General features: G+C 40.7%; 1 protein-coding gene across 4 annotated transcripts; it reads right to left on the bottom strand.

The window, feature by feature from the left end:
• Positions 1-613: 613 nt before the first annotated feature.
• On the bottom strand, positions 614-20,333 carry LONRF3 (LON peptidase N-terminal domain and ring finger 3). Of its 4 annotated transcripts, none has more exons than XM_027645433.1 (13): positions 19,703-20,333; positions 18,340-18,458; positions 17,632-17,754; positions 15,324-15,479; positions 13,717-13,960; positions 12,999-13,089; positions 9,893-10,007; positions 9,351-9,472; positions 8,551-8,709; positions 7,365-7,527; positions 6,427-6,576; positions 5,556-5,716; positions 614-4,608 (listed from the first exon to the last, which is right to left on the bottom strand). In XM_027645433.1, the coding sequence occupies exons 1-12, from the start codon at positions 20,325-20,327 to the stop codon at positions 5,558-5,560; spliced, it is 2,226 nt and encodes a 741-aa protein (XP_027501234.1). In that variant the 5' UTR covers positions 20,328-20,333; the 3' UTR covers positions 614-4,608; positions 5,556-5,557. The 4 variants fall into 4 exon arrangements, with proteins under 4 accessions (XP_027501234.1, XP_027501236.1, XP_027501233.1 ...); XM_027645435.1 differs by having other exon boundaries at positions 614-3,092; XM_027645432.1 differs by having other exon boundaries at positions 614-5,716.
• Between the last annotated feature and the right edge of the window lie 2,725 nt (positions 20,334-23,058).

The following is a 23,058-nucleotide window of genomic DNA, read 5'->3' as shown; positions in this document are numbered from 1 at the left end:
AAATGACAAGGTAAAAGAAGTAGCCCATACATATGTGACTTGCAAAAAACTTTGCAAATTTCATAATTTTAGTAGAATAAACTCTTAAGTTTATGAATAAAACTATTCTCTAGCTTTCTCTGTGAAGTTAATGGCTTTGATAAGCCTATGGAACTTCTTCTTCACTAAAAACAATCTTCTCATCACCACATAGATACAGGTTAAGTGTGGCCAGGATGCATTCTTGCCTGAGAGTGTAAATGAGAAGGTATCCTGGTCATAGTTTTAAATCACAGCAGACTGTAAAGCAAATGTAAAGTAGTGAATAAGAGGAAGCAAAGTCCAGAGAAGTGCAGGGTAGTCCTGTAAGCCAGGCCTTCTTCAGCTCCCATTATTCTTACTTTACTACAGCAACAAGGCAAGGAAAAAAAGAAAAGTACTTGCTGTACTTTCTTTTACAAATTCTGAGGTTTGAACAACTTGATTTCTACGGTTTGGTTTCTTCACTTCAAGTGTTGTTGTGTGACTGCAGGATCCAGCTGTTCTTTTCTCTTTTGTCTAAAATACCTACAAAAAGTATCTCCCATGTAATATTTGTTCATCTCTGTAGTTCTTTGTTATGGAAGCCAAAGAGTAAAGAACACAAAAATTTTAATTAGGAAACAACTCTCCACACAGACTTCGTTGGTACAACATAGTTATAAGTACATCTACAAACACATACAGGTTCTTTGGACTATGATTTTTTTAAAATATATTTTATATGACAATGCAAACAAATCTGGAAAAAACAAATTACTTCAACCTTATGTAGAGGTAGCTGAACAGTACTCTGTCCAGTGATATGAGAATATAACTTAAGTTACATTTCAAGTTCATTACAGTGCACAAAAGGATGTTTTACAAACAAATGGAATATACAAGTCCACAAAACTTTTTATTTAAAATGGCTTGATAGATATATTTCTGGCACTCTTGTAACCACATAGCTTGATGGAATTAAATTGGACAAGTATATGGTTCCAAATTAAGACATCTTACACAGATAGTCTTTTGCTCCACATTTTTGTACTTCTCCCGTTCCTCATCAGGGAATTATAGAAGCTATTACATTGTTTTTGCTACACTTCTGCTCTGTAAACCTTTGTTCTGCAAATTGAATGTAAAGATTAAAAGGTGCATATGTTTTATATTTATAAAATATATGGCTATGACTATTAAAAAGCTCAAGAATGGCAATAACAGAATACAGGCACTTCTATGTGAGGGTTACTTTAGACCTTATGAAACTCCAACATTAGTAAGCACTTCACATGATACCTGGATGAGTAAGTCAATGTAATAGTTCAGGTTTTTATTATCCACCATTTTAATCCTGTCTAAGCAGATTAGTTTCTTTCTTCTTTCAGACAATATTTATTTAGCAAAGTGTTTCAAGAGAGTGACTTTGCTCAAACTACCATTTTTCTGTAGCTGTAAGACTTTCAGTGATTTACTGAGCTTTGGAATAAACCCCAGATCCTAAACTATGTGCTGCACTAGTTACAATTTCTGTTGTGAAGCCAACAAATTAAATGAGAACTAAGCAGGGGTTGAAAAGAGGGATTGAGTTCATCTGATGTAGGACTTTGAGGAAATGGGAAGCACTACTCTAAGTGCATATAGGTCCATAGGGTTTTTATGCACAAAACCCCTGTAGTTAATTTACACTTTGTTTTTTAAATAAGAGTTTGTGAACATGTTCTCCATTCCTAAGCATTGCATTTAAATACAGCTCCTGTCTGTCATTGATTTAAACATCAGTAGAAGTTCAGCACCAAGTAGAAATCATTAAAAGGAAAATTTTTCACAATGAGAACAATCAGTCATTGAAATAATCTCCCCAGGGAAGTGTTGGATTCCCCAACACTGGACACTTGTAAGATGTGGCTGGACAGGGTGCTGGGCCATCTTGTCTAGACTATGCTTTTGCCAAGAAAATTTGGACCAGCTGATCCTTGAGGTCCCTTCCAACCTGGGATTCTACAATTCTGTGAAAAGACCATCTAAAGGAGAACTCAATTCTATGAAGCTCTTTCTCTACAGCACAGATTAAGACAGACCAAATCCACACTTTTTTTTTTTAGACTAAAACAATCTTTGGATTAAGAAATCCATGGTTGAGGTGTTCTGTCAGTAAGCAGTCATACAGGACAGAAGGACAGGCTGAGCAATAGATCAGCCATTCAGTATCTCTTATTGCTATAAGGTAATGGAAGATATCAGCACTTAAAGAAAAAAAATAAGAGAAACTTTTACATCTAACACTTAGTCACTTAAGACTTAGCATAATGGCCTATCACACCATTTTATCATTTCATTATTAAAACTACTGAACTACTTTCTAAGCAGCCTATGCATTACTTATGCCCCCACAAGAACAATTAATCAATACTTCTGATCACACAAGAAATACAAGTTTGAGTCATGATTTTTTTTTTGTTTTTAACAGATGAGCAAGACTGGTTATGGAACTGGGTCTGGTGTCTAGAAAAATGCAAGGAGCTTAGATAAAATACTCCCCCAATTAATATTTCATCTGATCAATGCTGTTTCTATAATTAAAGTGAAGGTATTTTTAAATCTGCTCAGTTGTTTATTCATGCCTGTGATAAATGTTGCATTTACATCCTTGTACTCATTAACACAACTGAAAAATAGTCAGCGATGATGTGGCATAACTAGAAGATTTTTTTTGTTTTTAAATGTCATTACTGAAACTTTACCATCTCAACTTATTGCAGGCTAGGGCTATCCCTTGTCCAGTTTTTTTTGGACAGGTTTGTGTTCTTTAACAAATTTCTTTCTCAATATTGGTTTTTTCTTCTGATGGAATTTGTAGACTGCAGCCATTAATCGAGGATGTGTGGCCATAGAGCAGCCCCAGAATGCTACTGTACATGTACAGATGAACTTTTTGATGTGTTTGATTTGTTGTGCACGTGCAGATCACCTGTTTGCATTACATGCAGTAGGTCCAGTGTTTCCAGGTGGCAGCAAATGCACTGGGTGTTCATGATGTAGGGCATGTACGAGAGTCTCTGCTTAGGAAATTCTGGCAGCTTTAGTCAAGGCTAACAGAAAAGATAATATTCACTTTTAAAATCAAGGACTCTTTCCATGACAGTTTCTAAACCAACAAAATTGGCAGAATGAGTATGTAGAATACATAGCATGCAGGGAAAAAGAATAATGACATCAGTGAGAAAACAGTTTAAATTAAATATTTAAGGTCTTTTTCTCACAGATAAGAGTAACAAAGTGACAGGTTTTTTTCCTATGGGAGCACTATGAGTCCCTTATCTTATGCGATAATACATAATGGTTTGTGGAAGAATTGCATTGAATGCAGCTTCACTTCCAAACAAGTGGAAATCACTTCATTATTGATTTATGAAGACAAATGCCATAGCAGGTGTCAGCCACTGTATACTTGATACTGTTCAGAACATGAAGGTATTTTTATAAATTGTTTACAGCATGTCAAGTACCCTTATGGAAGAAATGCAGGAATCTAGCAGTGAGGAAGGAAGCTGTAGTATTTCTAGAGTGGCTCAATGCAAACAGGATACATATTCCATGTTTATCAAAGGTGAAACATGTTTGTTTTCCATTTGTTGCTTTGGTACCCTTATGGAAATGTTCTATGGAATTTAACAAAAGGGGGAACAAAGGTAGTTTTATGAAAATGTAACAGTATGGAAATTACTTTTAACTAATAAATATTTCTGATGAGATGGAAAAACACCCAGAAAAATGACATTAAATTCTAGTGCATTTTTTCATAAAGGAGGCATGAAATGGCAGAGTACTATCCTGGGTAAAAAAAACCCAAAGAAATGTGTAGTATTCCATAACATTCTCACTTCATTTTAGCTTTTGCCACTGAAAAGGAAAACAGTAGAATAAAAGGCCCAGTTTTGCTCGCATTGAAATCAGTGAAAGCCCAAGTCAGATGGAGGTACAAGCAGTCCCAGAGAGTGGTACACTGTAAGCAATAAAAGCAGCAAAACAAGTATAGGAACTGTTGATTTAAAAAAAAAAAAAAAAATCAAAACCAAGATACTTCCTGTTCTCATTTCTGCCCTATTTTTACCTGCTTTATAGCTAGCAGTAATCATGCTAAAATTCATTTGTTTTCCTTGGGAGTTAACTATTATTAGCAACACTACCCAGTCTCTTAAGAGAAATGCAATGGCTGGGTAGAGATTTGAAGCTAACAGAAACCTGAAGATTGGGGTGAAATAAATAGCATTTATTACAACATATACCTTCTTATGTGACACAAACTGCCCTCTGAGTCCTACAGGTCAAAATAACTCCCCCCTCCCCGTCCCATACACACACTCCAAAGCCAAATCCCACCAAACAATTAAAAGAAATAAAACTCATCTTAACAGCAACAAGAGTTGATTAAAAAAAAAAAAAATCTGTGTATTAACCTACAATGAAATGACACCAGTACTTCCAGTTTTCTCTAGGATAAGCCACTTTTCATATATTGTGGCTCTTTCTTCGCACTTTGTAGCCATTGTCCATTTTTGCAAGAAAGAGTTCAGATATAAATTCAACTTCAAGTTATCCTCCGTTCTGTGAAAAATTAGGGAATAGATCCTTCTGTCACCACTATGGTCAATTCCCACTGACATCACCTGATCAATACTTAAACTTATCCAAGCATTTAAACACTCATGCTCAAGGTTAAGCACGTGCTTGACTGTTTGGTTGCATCACAAACCTAGTCACAAGCATAGGATCAACCTCCAACAACTGTGCTTGAATTATCTCAAACATAATCTGTGTATTCAAAGACTTCAAGGCAGGATGTTTCGGGGGAAAAAATCCTTCTTAAGCTACAGTAGAATTGGGGATGAGTAGAAAAACATTCAAAGTATTTGAACAGAAATAACTGAAAAATTATCAAAGCAGTTGCTTGTGCACTGCTAGAATCATCATTTTTGCCCCCAGTCATAAATACAGGGTAAAAACACTATAAATAAATAGAGCAGCTCACTTTCCTTTAGCGAATGAACACATAAATAATATACATTTTGAAACAAAAAATCATAGTGCAAAAATAAATTATCAAACAGAAGTTGTGAACATTATTTTACACAATGCTATATAAAACCTGAACCATTTGAATAAAAGACTTTGCAGTTCACTGAAATAATGCATTAACATTATTATTTTTGCTTCACATTAAACTGCACAGTTCATCCTTTATCCACTAAAAAATAAAAATAAAATAAATTAAAAAAAAACCCTTAAGATTTTTAAAAGGTTTATGGCAAACAAGATCACTTTTTGTTCTATCACATTTGTTATTAGTTTAGCAGTGCAGTGATTGAATAATTGTCTCAGACTTCCAAATGGAAACTATTGAAGTATCCATAAACATCCCCTTGTTCTCTTTGAAATTCAGGCTTGAAACATCCTGACACTCAAAACTGTAAGACATTATTGCAGTTAGATGAAGTTACAAGAGACAGTCTACAGTCAAGGACTGTGGGAGACTTCCCAGCTCTCCTCCTCACCATCACCGTGATCTTGTACGAGACATGAAGGTAAGGACACGTCTGATGCCATTCAAGCGGTCTTTGAGGGATTTCATGGCAAGGAACGGGAGCTGAGCTCTGTTCTCAAGTGGAAGGACAGCCAGGACCCACCAGCACCAGGCTGGCCCATTAGGGTTAGCCTGCAGCCAGGGGAAAAAGAAAAATAGAAGTCAGGATCCATACAGTTGGCAAGGTCCTGGTTTTGAAGATCTAACTTCGAAAACACAGTTTTTGATAGCAATCTAGCAACTAGGTCATTTCATTGCCAACCTAGTGGCTGTGCTTACAAGTTCCCCTGAAACAGATTACAAACAAATTTCACCTTTCCTAAAAATAGAATGTTGAAGGCATTTCTACTTGTAGCAACGATCTATAGGCTGGACCTTCTAGATTTTTTAAATGTATTTTTTTCCCCATGTTATCATTGACCCAGCTCTTTGGGATTCCTGCCCTCCCTTCTCCATAGCTCATGACACTTCTTCATGTTTAGCTTTTGTTGTTCCATTCTGTTATTTTAGGACCCCACCATTTGCAGACCTTTAACAAGAAACCAGGTTTTCTCTTGCCTATTTACACTTCATCATTTAATTGGGGAAGTAGAGTAGGCATTTCCATTTCCTGGGATTAATATAGTCAGATAAGTAGCCTTAGAAAGTTATCAACATTAAATATGAGCTTTTGTTCACAACTGTGCCACTGCTAGTGTATGGCAATAGAACTCAGACTCAGCTTATGTGGGGTAAATGCAGAGTATTCATATTTTCATCTTAAAAGGCAATGCCTGCCAGCTTATCGGATATCCCTGCTATTTCTGTCTCTAAAAGTTACATAAGCCACTGATTCTGGATACCTGTGGGTCAGGATCCTTAGCTGGCATTGGACCAAAATGACTGAGGATTCGACTTTTGAGTGCCTGCTTGAGGGAGTTAAACCACATATATGCCTGATCATAGACAGAATCATGGAGAACAAGTAATGCAGCATATTCTTGTCCTTGCACCTGAAACGAGTAACAAAAGGGGGAAGGTTACTGTTTGTTCAGTCTCTATGTTGGGGAAGGCACAGCATTTTTAGGATTTTCTGAGGTGAGTGAGGGAAAGAAAAAGGAAAAAAACCACACCAAGAGAGTTCTGGGATAAATGCTAAAAGCTCATTTGGTGTTCCCCCTTCTGCTCTCCCTCCCCAGTCCAAATTCTTCACTTTCTTTCCCTGTATTCTTTCCAAAGATATCTATTTGCAGAACATGCACTTTCTGGTTTGCTATATAAAAAAGCCTTTACACAAACATCATATACAACAACAGAAGAAAAGACCATGCAAAGCTTTTTAAAAAAAAAATAAAATTAGTAGAGCCTCAGAGTAGACATTTTATCTTCCCATACGAAAGCTCTTAAGAACTAATGTAATTTTGAAGATTATTGTGGGCTCAAACCTGCTCCTTCTTACCTGAATGGGAGTTTTCTAACTGGATTCCATGCAAATGGAGGCAGGTTTCCCCTCTACCCTCTTAAAAACAGCAGTTACTCTGTCTAGAAGAGCAGTAAGATTTCATTCCTGGATTCACTTAGTTTTGTCCTCTGCTAAATGCCTCTAGGAAACAGTCTTCAATACATGGGCAGTATGTGTGCATGCTTGTGGTAACTATTATGTTTCCCACCTTAACCATAAGCACTTAATAAATACCACAAATGTGTTTTACTATAAACTTCTACCAAAAATAACTCACTGAAAACATGCACTTAGAATTTCACAAGTAATACAGTTTAAATGAAGTATTTCTAAATTTACCTTTTGATCCTCAATGTACTCAATATCTGCTGTGTTATATCCATCACGCTGGCTGTGCTGGATCACCTTAAATCTCCTCTTGCCAATGCTGTCTACAACAGAGCGACCATCAGCAAAGAATTCAACATTTCTTATCTCCAGAATGCAGCCATAATCTGCAAACCTATTGAAATCAGAACAAAAGCAAGTAAACAAGTCTTATTCTCTCCACCCTTAGTTCCACAGAGCTGCCATACAGCCAGTCCCTACCACAAAGGTATTTACCAATGTCAGCTCATTTCTATTGTTCATAATACTGACCTTCTGTAGTTCAAATTATTCCACAATTGTTTGCAAAACTATCAGGAAGATTCAGGCTGTCTAATCTGATTAATGCTAACTGGATGTTTTGGAATACAGGGAACATCTTATGAAATTGAAAGTTATATAGCTCAGAAGAGCACTTTCTCCTTAACCCTAATATGTTCAGTCAATTTGTACAGAAAGGCAAGTGCAATTCAGAATATTAGAATTATGGAAGGACTATGAAATCTGTAAAGAAAAAAGTTTTTCCACAGTTTCAGCAGATTTAACTCTGTAGGTGGGTATTTTGTGTATGTCATACTTCTTACAGTGTATACGTACCCAGTAGGTAGATACCATAAAAAGAAGGGAGAAAATCTAAATACAGAGACACTGAGGTCAAATTACCCAAGACTGACTGTAAATTCTCAATGTAAATGGTCAGCCAGTCTTTATGATGGCTCTGTTATACCTCTGCAGCCTCCACCATATTCAGAACACTGAGGACATAAACATATCCCATAATATAAAAAAGTAAACCCCCCAATGTGCTGTACTGCCATTTCAATTTGATTTCTTGTGCCAAAGCGTTCAACAGATTTGAAAATAGTAGAAAATACACTTCCTGTTCATGTATTACAAGAGGTCTGCAGCTCAATTTCATATGCTACACACTAGTCATGTGTGTTTTGAGAGAACAATCAGTCATATTAGTCAGAATCCAAGTGACCAAGAGAGAAACTTCGGTCTTCTCAATGACTTTAAGCAGCACGATTATGAAGAAACTTCGTCTGCTGGAAAACTACTGCAGATATATAGCCATGGACCTTTCTGCAGCTTTCCAAAGACACTGGCTCCAGACTAAGTGGGTACATCACATGGTCCAAGCATGCTGTTCACTCACCCCTTTACAGGGTCGCTGATGCACATCCCAAATTGTTTGGTGCCGGTCTCCATGCACCTCCGAATCATCAGGCGATAACATGGTTCAAAGATGTGCAAAGGACATGGGACTGTAGGATAAGCCATTGTGCAGACAAATATGGGAACATTCTTATTTAGGCTGTAAGAGAGAAAGGACAAATCAGATGTGACATTTTACCAAACCACTGACAAGGTATAAAATATGTAGTAACATAGTCTTTCAAATTATGATGTCTCTAAATAGAAATTACAACATCTTTGGGAAAAAATTCTTAATGGAATAAGTAAATGTTTTCCCTCAATTGACTAGATATTATATTTATATACCACTTAATAGTAGAAGAATTTTTCATTATGCTTTCTGGTTTTGCTAGTGAGAGCATTATTGTATCTTCATTATTGCTTTTATTTACTTTATTTCCCTTAATCCCAATTCTTCCCTACCCAGTACATTCCAACCCCCCATCCTGTCAGACTACTTCCACCTATTGTCTCACTCTGTGCCTTTCACAGAGGTCCACTGAAAGCAACCACATTGCTTTATACTTCCTTTATAAAACAACCTTCTGGATTTCTTCTACTTCTGTTTATTGTTTAGCCCAGTGTGCAGATTTTATGCTCACTCAAGCATAGTTTCACCTGGACCCTGTTCTCTAAAATGACACAGAGAAAGAAGCTCCTTTGTCAGCATCTCAGCCTGCTGTTCCACAGCAGCCAGAGCCATTCGCAGCTAACAGCAGTGGAATTAGAGATTGGATTTTACATAAATGGATTACATACTTGGAAAGCTCTGCTATTTCCTCTTCATAAATCTTTCTTCTTTCAGTGAGTTCCTCTGGAAGATATCTGGCTATTAACTCCTCCATTAGCACTGTTTTACAGTATTTCCTCATAGCCAAGCACTGCAGGAAAAACACATGCAAGCAGTTACAGATAACGTCCAGCATTTCACAGTGTATGGTGCCTGTACACATGGGATCCACCTGCTACCCCCATTTCCTGATATCTGTGGTTCTGTGATCTCTTAAGCTTGCTCTGCCATTGAAGATTTGTTTCTTCAACTATTCTCGATGTTATAGACAGTTTCTTCAGAAATCTGGAAAGTAAGTAAAGTCACCTACAGATTTTCTAAGTACAGGCCTGGACCTAAGGTTTGAACAGAGACTATCCATGCTTGGTAACTCACAAGAGAGTTTAAAAAGTCACATTCTTCCTAAGTTATGTAATATTTCTGTGGAGTTGGGAAATACCAAGGGTTTCTGAAGGTGAAGGTGTTCCTATGCCTTGCACTTGAACTTATGCTGAGAAAATCCAAGCATTACCTCTGAGAGCCCTTCCTTGCACAGGGGACATTTTGGGTTGTGATCCAGACATCTCTCCAGACATTTGAGACAGAAGGTGTGTCCACAAGGTGTAGTGACAGGTTCATAGAAGAGCCTGGATTGAAAAATCCAAAAGCAAAAAGACAACAATATCGTGTACCAAAGTAAAAGAAAAAAGCTGCTACTCAAAAAAGCTGAATTCATTCACTAACTTAACTACTGACTACTACAGGGAAAAAGTTGATTCTTGCTTTTCATTTCTTCAACCAACATTGGTACTTATTCAGCTTACAGACTTTTTTATTGTCACCCAACGTGAACTCTGACTCTGATGAATGTGAGTGACAATATTGTCATGAACTTCCAACAAGCCAGGATTTAATTTTCCTCTATGTGAGCAATAAATAGAACCAGAATTGGGACCATCTGACTTTGCTAATGAAATGGAGCAATACTTGCACAACTAGTACTGTGGAAATCATGTGATTACTTGTATGAGTAGAGCTAAGCACAAAATAGCTATTTGCATCAAAAGCCCACATCAGTGACTGCAATAAACTGGGACCTGGCAGTTCTGGGTTAATGCCTGAACTCAAAGATCCTGAAGGTCTTTTCCAACTTAAATGATTTTATGATTCTACTATTGCCAGCTCTAATGGAGACTTTTTTTTTTCTGGTTGGCATAAACAGGTTTTAACCTTTAAATGACTGCTTTTCTGGAGAATGAGTGACCTTAGGTTCATGTTTCATCTAGAAGAATATTTAAATATATAAGGCCAAATCTTCAAAGTACCATGGTATTTAACCCTTACTCAGTACCTCTGTGACACTTATTCTCACATAAGGATTTTTTTCCTTATAATGATTATGTGATATTGCAAAGTGATGTTTCCTTGTCAATAATAAAAAAATAGAAGTAATTCAAAACTAGAAACTAAAGTGTTTGGCATATACTGTATTTTACAACATACTGTCTAAGCATTTTAAGGTCTCAAATATTAGTCTAACCATAATTTAAGTGAATCAAAACAGTACACTATGTTCTATTAAACCTGTGGAAATCACAAATACGTAAACCGACATTTAACAGCATCTTTAACAAGATGAGTATTTAAGAATGTAATCAGCTCTTAACAGGACTGCCATGGACAGTTTATTAAATGTCATTAGTTAATATAAATATTGACATTTAAGCAATGGAACATATGAAGAAGTATCTAGAATACCACACCTATCTTACTGCTGCTTGACTGTATAACTGAAAACACTCGTTAATTGTTTCACAAACAGAAACCTCACTGCACTGAGGCTTCCCTAGTGCTTTCACTGTGTAAGACACTGAATCGTACAATGTGTTTCAGTAGGCACTGGACTGCATATGTAATTACTTAGTAATGACTGACTTCATCTGAAATGTTAGCAAAAAGACAAGAAGTTCCTATTAGGATGCCTGAGTCTCCTTCACACCAGTACGTTGCTTTGACTATTACTTTGTGTTTTCTGCTTGCTGTGGGAGCAAATGTAGATCAGTAACATTTTGGCCACTCCACCAGACAAACAGGTTAATAACAGCTCCTGAAGTTAATTATGAACAGGTCAGTAGGTTACTAGGTAATTAGTCCAAAGTACCTCATGAACCAAATCCCTGAAACACTTCTGAAGAACATGGCAGCAAATAATTATAATCAATCAATAACAAAGATCTTATGACAGCTTTCCTTAGCACAAGCCTCCCTTGTGCAGTGACGTTACAAAGCTAACATCCTTCTAGATGCAAGGCCTGGATTCGTGACTGCTCAGCACCCCCATTCTCTATACTGTAAGGGAATCAGTAATCCTTGGGCTAATTCCTTTACAAATGTATTGTAGTCTGGCTCTTTCTGACTTAACACACAGCATGAGAAAGTAGGACTAATTAACTTCATTAAAAACATCTGAAAAATGCTGTGTGGACATGATAAACATGTAGAATCACTAAACAAGCTAAGACTAATTGTGTGGCTTTCTGTTAGAGCAAAGTTTTGCTCTTTGCAGTATTGAGTGTTTTGACAGCTGTATAAACTTTTGGAACACATTTCAGACGAAGGCAGGCAGAGGGAGAGGGGGCAGATCTGATTTATTCCAAGCAGAAGCAAATCAGACAACAGCAGTTGTTCCCTCAAAGGTTTCAGTTTGTCTGGAATAAATTGAAGCCCCTTTCTCCACATATAAACAACAAAACAAAGAAAAACCAGATTTCTCAAAACCCAGGCCTTCAGAAGTAAATCCATAAAGAGGCTGCTATTTAAGAATTTAAAATGTAGTGCAAACCCCACCATGTGTTATTGACAGATCTGGGTACTTAAAAAAACCCCAAACCTAAGCAACACTCACTGCAGTGAGTGAAACATCTTCCCAATATTTTTAAGTCAGTAACAAAACTCCACATGTGTCTTTGCCAAAGTTAAAATGTTTTTTACAAAACAAGTAGTAAAACGGATGCAGTTGACAACTCCTACTTATTTTATCAAGTCATTGCTGTCCCCAAGAATACCTGCTGTTTAACTGGAAGAGATCTTTAAGCAAATGGAGTGACACCCTCAGTGAAGTGAGGAACACGTCTCTTAAGCAATAGAGCAGAAACATGCTCTTGTTTACTTGCAAGATCCTCCTATTGCAATAGCAGCAACACAGTACTTCACATGCAAACTCAGAATATTCATTGGATGTGGTCTCTTTAGCTATTTTGTGCTTTTTGTAACATTATAAACAGCTCTACAAACTCCAGAGGACAAACCATGGTTTTGTGCACTATATGTGTCAGTGGGTAGGTGTGTGTCAGTGGTGAGAGGAAATCTTCCAGACACCTTCACTAACACACTTAATCTTCATGTGACCTTATGTGCTCTTCCCAAAACAATCAGTAGCCTAGAGCAGATCAAAGAGTCCCTATTCATGAATAGTGCTCAGAAGCAAAGGTCTAGAAATGCATCACTGGATTATAGTAAAAACTTATTTCAAGTCGGGGCAAAAATAAGTACCAAGTAAGCTAGAAAATCTGTAGATCATAAAAGGGAAAAAGATAGAGCTTGAAAGCTAAAGACATCCATGAGAAAACAACACATACCTCATACACAGGGAGCAGTCCAAATCTGATGGATCCACAACTTCAAATGGAATATGTTGTCCAGTACTATTTTCCTTAGTATCAATCGTATCTACCAATAAGACAAAAAAATAATTGAACAGAACTATGCAAACACAATGCTATTCCATGTATCTCCATCAACATCTGATATTTAAGTGGGTGTTGTATATACTTGCAATTTACTGAACCATTAAGCATCATTACAATAATTTCTATGCAAATCCTCATACTTCCTCTTAATTTTGGTCACATTATACCCAGTTACAGAGGGTTGAATTTGGCCTTGCTTTAACAATCAATGTCAAAACACTGTTAGTGCTGAAAGTCTAAAGTGAGACAAATTCTTCTGCCATACCATTGTAAATACATCCCACAGCATGAAAACAAGGCCAGGTTTAATGAACAAATAGAATTTTTTCTTTTAAACTTTTAAAGCATTAAGACAACATGAAACATTGATGTTCCTTAAAGATTAAAGCTCTGCTGAGAAACAAGCACTTGGTCCAAACTTCTTAGACCCTTTTTTGACTTTTTTCTCCCCATGTACAGGAAAGATTCCACATCACGCCTTCATTAGGCAAAAGGGAAAGTTTAAAAACCAAAGTGCAATTTGGACTCTCTTCCTCTGAGTTTTATAAAAGCAAAGTTTCCAAGGATTCCATGCCATGGAACCCATCCTGTGTGTAATTAAACATACCTTTCTTCATCAGTTTGCAGGGTACCTCAGTGTTTCGCAACTCCTCCGAGCAGCACTTCCTTTTCAGGAGGCTGCATTTCTCAGAAATGAGTAAAGTAGACTCTGGCATGGAGGTGAATTTGTTCTCCTCCTCCAAGCAGTCCTTTTTGCTCTCTGTAATTTGTATCGATTTCCTCAAACTACTGGAAGTAGTTACATTTGGTTCCTCTTGAATGGAAAAACCCTTTTTCTGTTCCACATTTACCTGTGTGAAGAGAGGACTGACATTTGACCAATCATCCAACAACCTGGTAAGGAAAGATGCCAAACCTGTCACAAATCTTTAATATTATGGATCACCAGGAAAAAGCTAGTAGGTCAAGAAGCAAGAGTCTGAGAATTGCTAATTCTAATAAAAAACAAAAAACAACCAACAAACAAACTCAAATTATTTCCCCTCTCTGCCACCCCCACTACTGAACATTTTCAGCCCTTTTATGTGGCTTTATAGCTTGAAGGTCATGAAACTGGATTCAGGCAGAAATGCATCTAGATCTCAGGTTAAATATGTTGTTATCACTTAATCTATGGAAAAACTGCATATTGTTTATATCATAATGATGGCATCAACCATCAGAACAACCAAAACAATGTGAGTTTATTTCAAGGAAGTAGTATAAATACAAAAAATTTATAAGAAAAAGTGCACAGAGCTTCCTTCTGAGAGACAGATTTCTTTTGCAAAGGATAAACTGCTCAGTGTTTATCCCCTTACGGCTACAGGACATCACCTGTCAGCTGGTAACATCAACTCCCCAGATGAACCCCAAAACAGATAGTGTGGATTGTGAGCAGGAGCTGTGGTGATGTGTAACATGCAGAAAGATGGGTGAACTGCTCCTCAAGTGACTTTGTGAAAGGGTCATACAAAAAGATTTCTTGTCAGAATATCCTGATAGCCTTTCCAGAAGGCAAGGTCACTGATTGTTTCTTATTGGTCTCAAAAAGGCTGCTCAAGACCTACCATTTTGTTTGTAAGGACCAGTGAAGTTTCCTCCTACATATACAGTATATGCAAACCCCATCCCAAAGTTCAGTGAAGCAGAAGTGGTCCTCACACATCCATGAATGTAAACCTCCACAGCCATTTACAAAACTGTGGCTATGAAAGCAAACTTATGAAGTTGCTGATGTATCTGACACAGCTCTACAATAACCTCTAAGTAGTGTACAGACTCTGAATGCAGATTGGTTTTGCCACTGACATCACCAGTTACAGGTTCAAGCTGAAACTCTAGATTTTAACATTTCACAGCTTTTGAGGGTATCTCAATCCAATCTTCAGAGGCCCTTTCCCACTACCAACTACTTGGAAGACCTAATGACAGTTACAGGAATTGAACCCAATCAATTCTGAAACAAAATTCATCAGAACAACAGAGGACTTGTATTAAAGTCAATTAAGGAGACTTCAGTAAGTCAACACTGTTTTGTATGTTCTGAAACTCAGTAAAAATTTGAGAAAATGTATCCTCCTATCTCCCAGAGGCAAAAAGGAGAGAAGGCTTCCCAATGTGAACACAAAACACACAACAAATTAAGAACCACACATCAGACTTGATCTTTACCTTGAGCAACCTTTGTAGGTTATGGCTGGTGCCTCCAGATCCCACTGAATTTAGGAGATTCCCCTTTAATCTAGAGTGATGTGACAACAGCTGCAGGATATCGGGTAAGTGTTCCTGAGCATTTCCCGGGATGAGTGAAAACAAACTAAGTAGAAGCTGTGATATAAAACAGAACACTTCACTGCTTAGTTCCTTCCTTATAACCTCTAAATGAAAAAGCAAGTAAGGGAATAGCTTTTTTGTTTTTTGATTTTGTTAATACCATTTAAAGAGCCCCTTAGACTAGGGTAGGAACAAAAAGATCAAGAGCTATGGCAATATAGGCCAAACAGACAGCAAGAAACATTTTCAGAGTTAAATAAGCCCATAAAGTTATTAATCATTCTCTAATGTGACACACAACATGCCTTTTTCGTTTTTGTCCTGCAGTTCAAAGTTCACCAGAAATTACTACCATCTTTCTTAAGTACATTTTGTTGCTGCACATCAGAAGCTTTCACTGGAGTTTACTAGTACAGAAAGCACTCATCTCTCACAGGCTTAATCCAAGATCAGTTGAGTAAATGTCTCTGATATTGTAAACTGTAGCTATTTTTAATTCACTTATGTGGGAATACAAAAAAGGTAGGCAGTAGAAAAATGCTATTTCTTCATTTGCTATAAGAAAATAAGTGGATCTGTTTCAAGTAGTAGCTTGAAGCCCCTTGTATGGCATAGCTTATCAGATGATTATTTAAGGAAAGAAACAGAGCTGAATAGAAGATTCACACTTCAAAAACTAATTTCAACATACTACTGAGGTGATCCTGCTGATGTCTGAGGAAGCCACATGACAGCCAAGATTTCTATTTAAAGCCAAAAAGGATTCCACAGGATCACGCTACGTTCAAAGTAACATGGGCAGACAGTTAATACAAGCAGAACATCACAGCTGCAGCCAAAGAATTTGGTAAAACGTAGTATGTCATTGTTATGCAAACAGCCTTGGAAATGACCCAGTAAAACATTACATCATGGATGAACTCTGTGTCTGATGAGTGCACGAGTAATTCTTTCGGTCATAAGAAGCCTAGTTTTTCTCAGAACCCCACTGCTCAGAAATTAAGTGTCTTGGTTAGGGCTATTTGGAGTCAGAATTTAGAAACATATCTGTTTGTTTCTTGTCTTTTTGCTCTAGTGCACAGAGTCTCCCAGCATGACTATGAGCACAAAGCATGACACAATGACAATGAAAGACTGCATGGAACCCACTGGGGAAAACAGCAAACAAAACCCTCAAACATCAGTGACAAAAAACTCCCAGGAGACTGAAATCTCAACCATACATAAAATGAGATAGAAATTTGATTGTGCTACAGCCATACAGGTTATACTGTTACCTTCATGAACAGTGCTTTACTGTAAGAATTCTACTTTTAGAAAGCCTTACGTGTTACAGCACACAGAAACCCTTAACCTTCTGCCCCCACCAGAGATGGAGAATGGGGTGAATACACTGCCATAAAAGAAAATTCAATAGAAGGAAGATAGAACTATTATGGTTTTATTGCCATAAGCTATCACTGCCACACTGAGCCTTTTAGCTATGACAACAACAAAAAAAGGGTCGAATGTCAAAATACTGATTCACAGGAGATCAGAGTTTTGAGGGGTGTGCAATACAGAGCAGTATTCACAAAAGCCATTTAAGAATTCACACACATCTTAGGCTGCTGCTGAAAAAAAGTCACACTGCAGATCCATTTCATTGCTTACTTAGCATTAATTATTAGCAACCTTAGAAAACTATTTTAAAACCAGCTCTTCCTCTGTTGGTTGCTTCCTCTTTCACGCCTCCTTCACCCACCGATATCGGCACAGCGCGACTGGCAGCGGGAAGAAAGCTGCTGCTCCCAAGTGGAGTTTGATGAGTGCTGCGTGCTGCATTCTGCCAGTCAATGGCCTGATACAACACTCAATAGCAACTCCCCCTCTTCTGCACTCCATCATTGGTAATAGATTGCCAGGCTAGGAATCAGATTAGAAATTTTTCTATAGAGAATCACAGTAGTCTGTGGGTGGCAATTATTAACAACTCAGTTTTAGTTCAGATTTGCTGATGCTCATGTCCTGACTGTTTCCACCTCATACCTGCTGAGTATGTTTTCTTGCTACCTCCCCATCTTCAAGTTAGCAATACACAACTCAAATGTCTGGATTTGTGCAGCTCTTTGCAGTAATGAGAGAGGGGAAAAGAAATAATTCCATCCTCCTTTATGAAAGGCCACTGAAAACAATAATGCAGTTCCAGACGATTTAGGGAACTCACCTTTTGTGCCTCAGACTTGGCTGTCTTGTTCCCAGTATCTAGAGCAAGGCAGAATAGAAACTCTCTTAAAGCTTCTTCTGTTTTCCCCAGATTAGCTAATGCCTGTCCTTTCCTCAGGTGACCCTGGAAAGAAACACATCCATAGCTGCAGTATTTTTTCTTTTGTCATGAAAATATGCAATAAAATCATGACGAAATTACAAGAGATCTTTCTGAAGAAGAAAAAGATAAGTAGGAAAAAAGTCACTATAAGCATCTCTTACACCTAGACACCACCACTCTGCATTTCTAACCTCAATGGTCCCAAAAACTCCTACAGGATATTCTCCAACTCAAGCAAATATGACTTTTCACAGCACCTGAGCCCAAATGATCTTGGAAACATCTACTTCCCCTGCATTAATCTCCTAAAATAGTAATTTTGTCCTTATAGAATGATACAAGCACAGTATTCATTTTTAGAGAGAGTTCATGAACTTGATATTCATCCAGGTCAAAGACAATAGCCTTAGCTCATGCTCCATGATCATCACTCTCTACCTCAGGAAGCTCGAGAACACCATGGTTAAATGCCTCTAAACAACAAGGGTCCAAGAAGTTACAGGATTTAAAGCTTCCCTCAAATTCAGCTGTCTGACCATTCTAACCATTTCCTACCAGGGTAGTATCAAGATTTTAAACCAAAGTAAAACTGGAGTCAGAACTTACTTTCAACCAGTATGGCTGGAGCCTGCACGCTGTTTCTGCATCGTGCAATGCATCTTCACAAGCTTTCAAAGTGGAGTTAATCTGGGACCGGTTGCTATATAGTAAGTGGTCATTTGGAGCTGTAAGAAATAGAAAAAGTGGTTAAGTAAAATAGAAATTAGTTACATAAGCTTTACTCCTTAATTTTTTTTTTTTTTTGTTAAACACATGTTGGTGCTCCTGAGTTGCACAAACCCACAAAACATCCAGTTTTTAAATAACTATGTACTAAATGAAATCTGGAAACCTCTTTGGGCAACTCCAGACAAAATGTCAGCTATGTATTATATAACTGCAGGGAACATTGCATAAATAAATGCTGAGACGCTCACACAATAAATTACCAGTGCTGACTGAGGATCAGATGGTTGGTAGAAACATACAGGAGACATTTAAGGCGGCAGGAGGAATGCTGGCATACTGTAGGGAGGAGTTTCAAAATCCGTGGCATCAAAGTTTTTAAGTGATACATAGCGATCTCTTCGTGCCATCGCTCAACACAGGAAAAGAAGTGACAGTGTGAAGAACCAGATAACACTACACTGATCACCGAGTTACACACACGGCGCGTTGTAGCATCCAGACAAAACGTGTGCTGAGGGAAGGCTGGGCACTTTTCTGAGAACACTTTCTCATCTAAGTGAAACTCGTAATACCTTGCCTTTAATTCCCGCTTATTGCGTGCAGTGTGTGAGCTGCTTTCCCTCAAACTGCATTAAAAGGACCGCCTCAAGAAGTTCTCCCTGCACAGCCCCGCAGCCGCTTCCCGGCGATGGGGCGGGAGAGCCGAGCCGGGCCAGCCGGGGTTGCGGGATCCCGGACACGCATCCCCCGCCAGTCCCTTTGCTCCCGGCTACGAGCGGCTCCTCCGCGCCTGGCGGTGGTCCGCGGGGACCGGCCCCGGCCCCTGTGGAGCTCGTCCCGGGGCGCGGCGCTCCGCTCGCTCCCGGCCCCGCCGGTTACACAACGGCGCCGGCCGGGGGGAGCCCGGCCGGACCGCAGGCTCCGGCTTACGCAACCGCTGCTCTCCTGACCCAGTTTCACCGCGGGCCGAAGAGCCACGACCCCTCCCCGGGGCTCCCCCTCCGGGGCACCCCCGACACTCGCCCCAGGGCCCGGCGCGGGGGGCCGGCGGCGGGCGGGAGCGCGGCCCCGGCACAACCCCCGGACGCGGGGGCTGCCCCCGGCACAGCCCGGGGCTCTGGGGGGCGAGAGGCACCGGAGTGGCCGCGGGCGAGCCCCGGGCGGTGCCAGGTTGCCTTCCCCGGGGGCTGTGGGAGCGCGTCCCCCGCGGGGCAGCGCCGGGGAAGGGGAGAGCCCTTACCTAGGCTGACCGCTTCGTTGTACTTCTGCAGGGCGGCTTGGAGCTTCTTCTCCTTGTAGAGGAGGTTCCCTTCGTGCCGGAGCTGCGAAGCCTTCACTTGGCAGGGGAACCACTTGGCCAGCAGGTTGCTGAGGATGACATTGACCCGCAGGAGCTGCCCGGCCGCCGCGCCGCCCGCCTCCTTGCACAGGACGCAGCGGGACTGGGGCGCCCGGTCCCTCTCCAGGCACTTTTTGCAGAACGTGTGTCCGCAAGGCAAGGAAACGGGCTCGAAGAGGAAGCCCTGGCACTTGCGGCACCTGAAAACGTCCCACTCGCGGGGTGCCGCGGGGTGTCCGGCGGCGGGCAGCCCCTCTTTGATCCGGACGCTCTGCGCCAGGCACTCCACCAGCTTCTCCAGCTGCTCGGCGCGCAGCTGCTGGTGGCGGGACGCCAGCTGGTACAGCGGCAGCGCCTCGTGCAGCCGCCCGCCGAAGGCCAGCGCGTCCGCCCGCCCGAGCAGCACCTGCCACTCGGGCCCCAGGCCGCCGCCCGGCGCCTCCAAGTTCTGCGCCTGTAGAGCCCCCGCCGCCAGCTGCAGCACCAGCTGGGGCTCGGGGCGCGGCGGCGGCAGGTGCGAGCCCATGCCGTCGGCTCTAGCGGGGCGGGCGGCGCGAGGCGCCGGGGCGCGCAGGGGGCGCGGCGCGGCCCCGCCGGCCCATGGCGGTGCTGCTGCCGCCCCGCGCCGGGAGCGCCCCGCGCCGCCGCCAACGCTTATATAAAGGCGGGCACGTGACGGCGGCGCCGCCGCTCATTGGGCAGCGCCCGCAGGTTGTTACAAAACCAGGCGGTTTTGTAACGCGCCGGCCCCGGCCCGGCCCGGCCCACCCCGCTCCCCCCGCCCCGTGAGGGGTCACCCGGCCCTTCGGAGCCCCCCGCCCCCTCAGAGCCCCCCGGCCCGGCCGCGTCCGCCCCTCGCCGGGTGGGTTGGAGCCGCGCGGCCAAGGGAGCGCCCCGTGCTCGGAGTTCGGTCTGACCCGCTGGTGGGACGCGGGGCTCGCTCCCGGGCTCGGCGTTTTGGTGCCGCCGGTGACACGGAGAAAACACCGGTTCGAAGAGGTTTTGAGATGCCGTTCCCTGCTGGAACTGGAGCTGTAGAGCCTTGTACTTGCGCGGTTAATCGTTCCCTTTCAGGGAATCTACGTAGTGGTGAAGCTATTTTGATGTCAGGTAATGGTGCTTTTAGGGCAACTAAGGAAAACATTAGAAGGAAAATGATGTGTTTATTTAGTTTTATTTGGTTTATTTATTTACGGCATGGCATGTTGCACAGCTCTACCTGTCCATGCCGGATTCTAGAAAAAAAGCACACGATGTATCTTTGTTTTATTCAAGACCAGCCGTGTTGACCATTTGAATCTGCACATTCCCACCAATTCTTGTTAGATGAGAGGATCGCACTAGTTGTGTAACTGTCTGTGCTAAATGTAGCCTAGGGAGAAAATCACCTGTGCTACTACTGAAAAGAAGCAGTTGTTCTAAAAGAAGTTGTCAAATGCTTTTTTTTTTTGCAGTTTCATGCTTATCTACAGTTACCAGAAATGTCCATGTTACATTATATATACACATACCCTTTCAAATGTTCTAAAAATGTGGGGCACTTTTCATGCTGTCTTGAAATCCACTGCAGAATTTGAAATTTCTGAGGATGTCCTGTTACTGATACTACTTGCCTCCTCATGAAGTTCAAGGGATGGGATGAAGGAACAAATTTCCATTTTCCTACTTACAGAAGTGTCTGGACTCCCCAGCTCAGACTGTGTGAGCTAAGCAGGTATTAAGGGACAAGCCCTGCCTATGGAGCTTGAATGGACAGGAGAAAAGATGGAAGAAAGGAGAAGCAACATCAGTTTTGTAAGACCTTGTTTAGAGAGGATACTTGACGAAGTTCAGATGAACTTCAAGATAAAAAACAACTTAAAGCCGCTTAAATTCTGGATCTTAACTTTTAATAATATACACTTTGAATTAACGAGTTCTTAGGCAAATCCTTTAATTGGAAAAAGAATTTAAGGACCACTGGTTTCCATACTTCTTTCTGCCATCACTTAAATCATATTTGAATCTAAAGTATAGCAAGTAATTCAAAGAAAGGTAGGACAGCTGAGGCACTTAAAATTTCAGTTAAGCAATGCTTCAGAACAGCTAGAAAGAATTAGCTTGGGAGTGTGGGGTTTTCCCACCGGACTCCAGCTTGCTAACATAGACTTCTTGTTTTCCAGACTTCCATGCAAGAAAATCTCATGCTATAAAAGAATAAAACCCTTAAGGGAAAAAAAAAAAAAAAGGAAAAATGCTTTCTTGCAGCCTTGAGGTCGGCAGTTGTCTCTATTGCAAAACTATAGTCTCGGCAACCCCTCGGTGTGTTATTTTATAACCATTGTCCTGAAAACCACTATGAGTCAAAGCCTATTCAAGCGAGGGAAAGTGACATAACCACTGGTTACCAGTAGCAATGCAGTGACAATCTCTCTATGGGGGATACGCCACCAGTATTTACATAGTTACATAGCAGACACTTAAAGAGATAAATCGTGGTATAAAGGGAGGGTTTCTAGCAGCACACGAATTCTAGATAGGGAAGGGGAATAGATTATCATAGAAAATGTAATCAGCATTTGCACTCTGAAAGGAACTTCCACAGTTCCTATTTGCAGTGTATGAAAGCATCTGCAGGGCTGGCTGATGCTCTGGACTGAAACGAGTCTCAAAAAAGCCCTGTGAAATGCACTTCTGGGAATTCTCTTCCACCAGCAGGGAGGTGGCTGGAACGTTTCAAGGGAAAAGGGAAGCTGCGCTTATGAACTACTCCTGTGGTGGAAGCTGTGTGCTTAGAAGGGTTCAGAACACAGACCCTTATCCCAGGCTAGAAAACAGTTAAGACCTTGTCACAGACGGCCTACAGGCAACAACTCTGTGATTTCCTAGGGGAGAAATCAGCTGGCTCTGCCTCTGCTAGTTCCTGGTACGTGTGTGGTGTTTGGTAAATGTTAGTACTTGGTGGGGTGTGACAGGTACAGAGTGACCTGTACAGTCAATAACAGCAAAATACTTTAAAGCCAAGATACTAATTTACTGTTCACTAGAAGTCAAACAACTACAAAATATTTGATTCTGACATCAGGCTTGGCTCTGCAAAGACTTTTTTTTAGCAAAAACAGCTGTGTGAATTGAACATACATAATCTAGATATGCTGGGGTGTTTTTATATAACACGTCCTGAAAGCATAGAGTTTTCATACATTCATACATATATTCATGGATTTGGAGCAGCAGTAGGTCATGAGGTGTACTTGATTAGAAAGCAAAAAAAAAAA

This window comes from Corapipo altera, unplaced genomic scaffold (genome assembly GCF_003945725.1).
Source record: "Corapipo altera isolate COAL_440 unplaced genomic scaffold, ASM394572v1 65, whole genome shotgun sequence".
Classification (NCBI taxonomy): domain Eukaryota; kingdom Metazoa; phylum Chordata; class Aves; order Passeriformes; family Pipridae; genus Corapipo; species Corapipo altera.
This window is presented reverse-complemented; position numbering and strand designations above follow the sequence as displayed.

Coding starts and splice junctions, on each gene's coding strand:
- LONRF3 (XM_027645432.1), bottom strand. CDS start 20,327: ATGGGCTCGCACCTGCCGCCGCCGCGCCCCGAGCCCCAGCTGGTGCTG. Junction 17,755..18,339: donor TCCAGCCATACTGGTTGAAA/GTAAGTTCTGAC, acceptor GTTTCTTTCCAG/GGTCACCTGAGGAAAGGACA. Junction 7,528..8,550: donor ATCAGCGACCCTGTAAAGGG/GTGAGTGAACAG, acceptor TGATTTCAATAG/GTTTGCAGATTATGGCTGCA.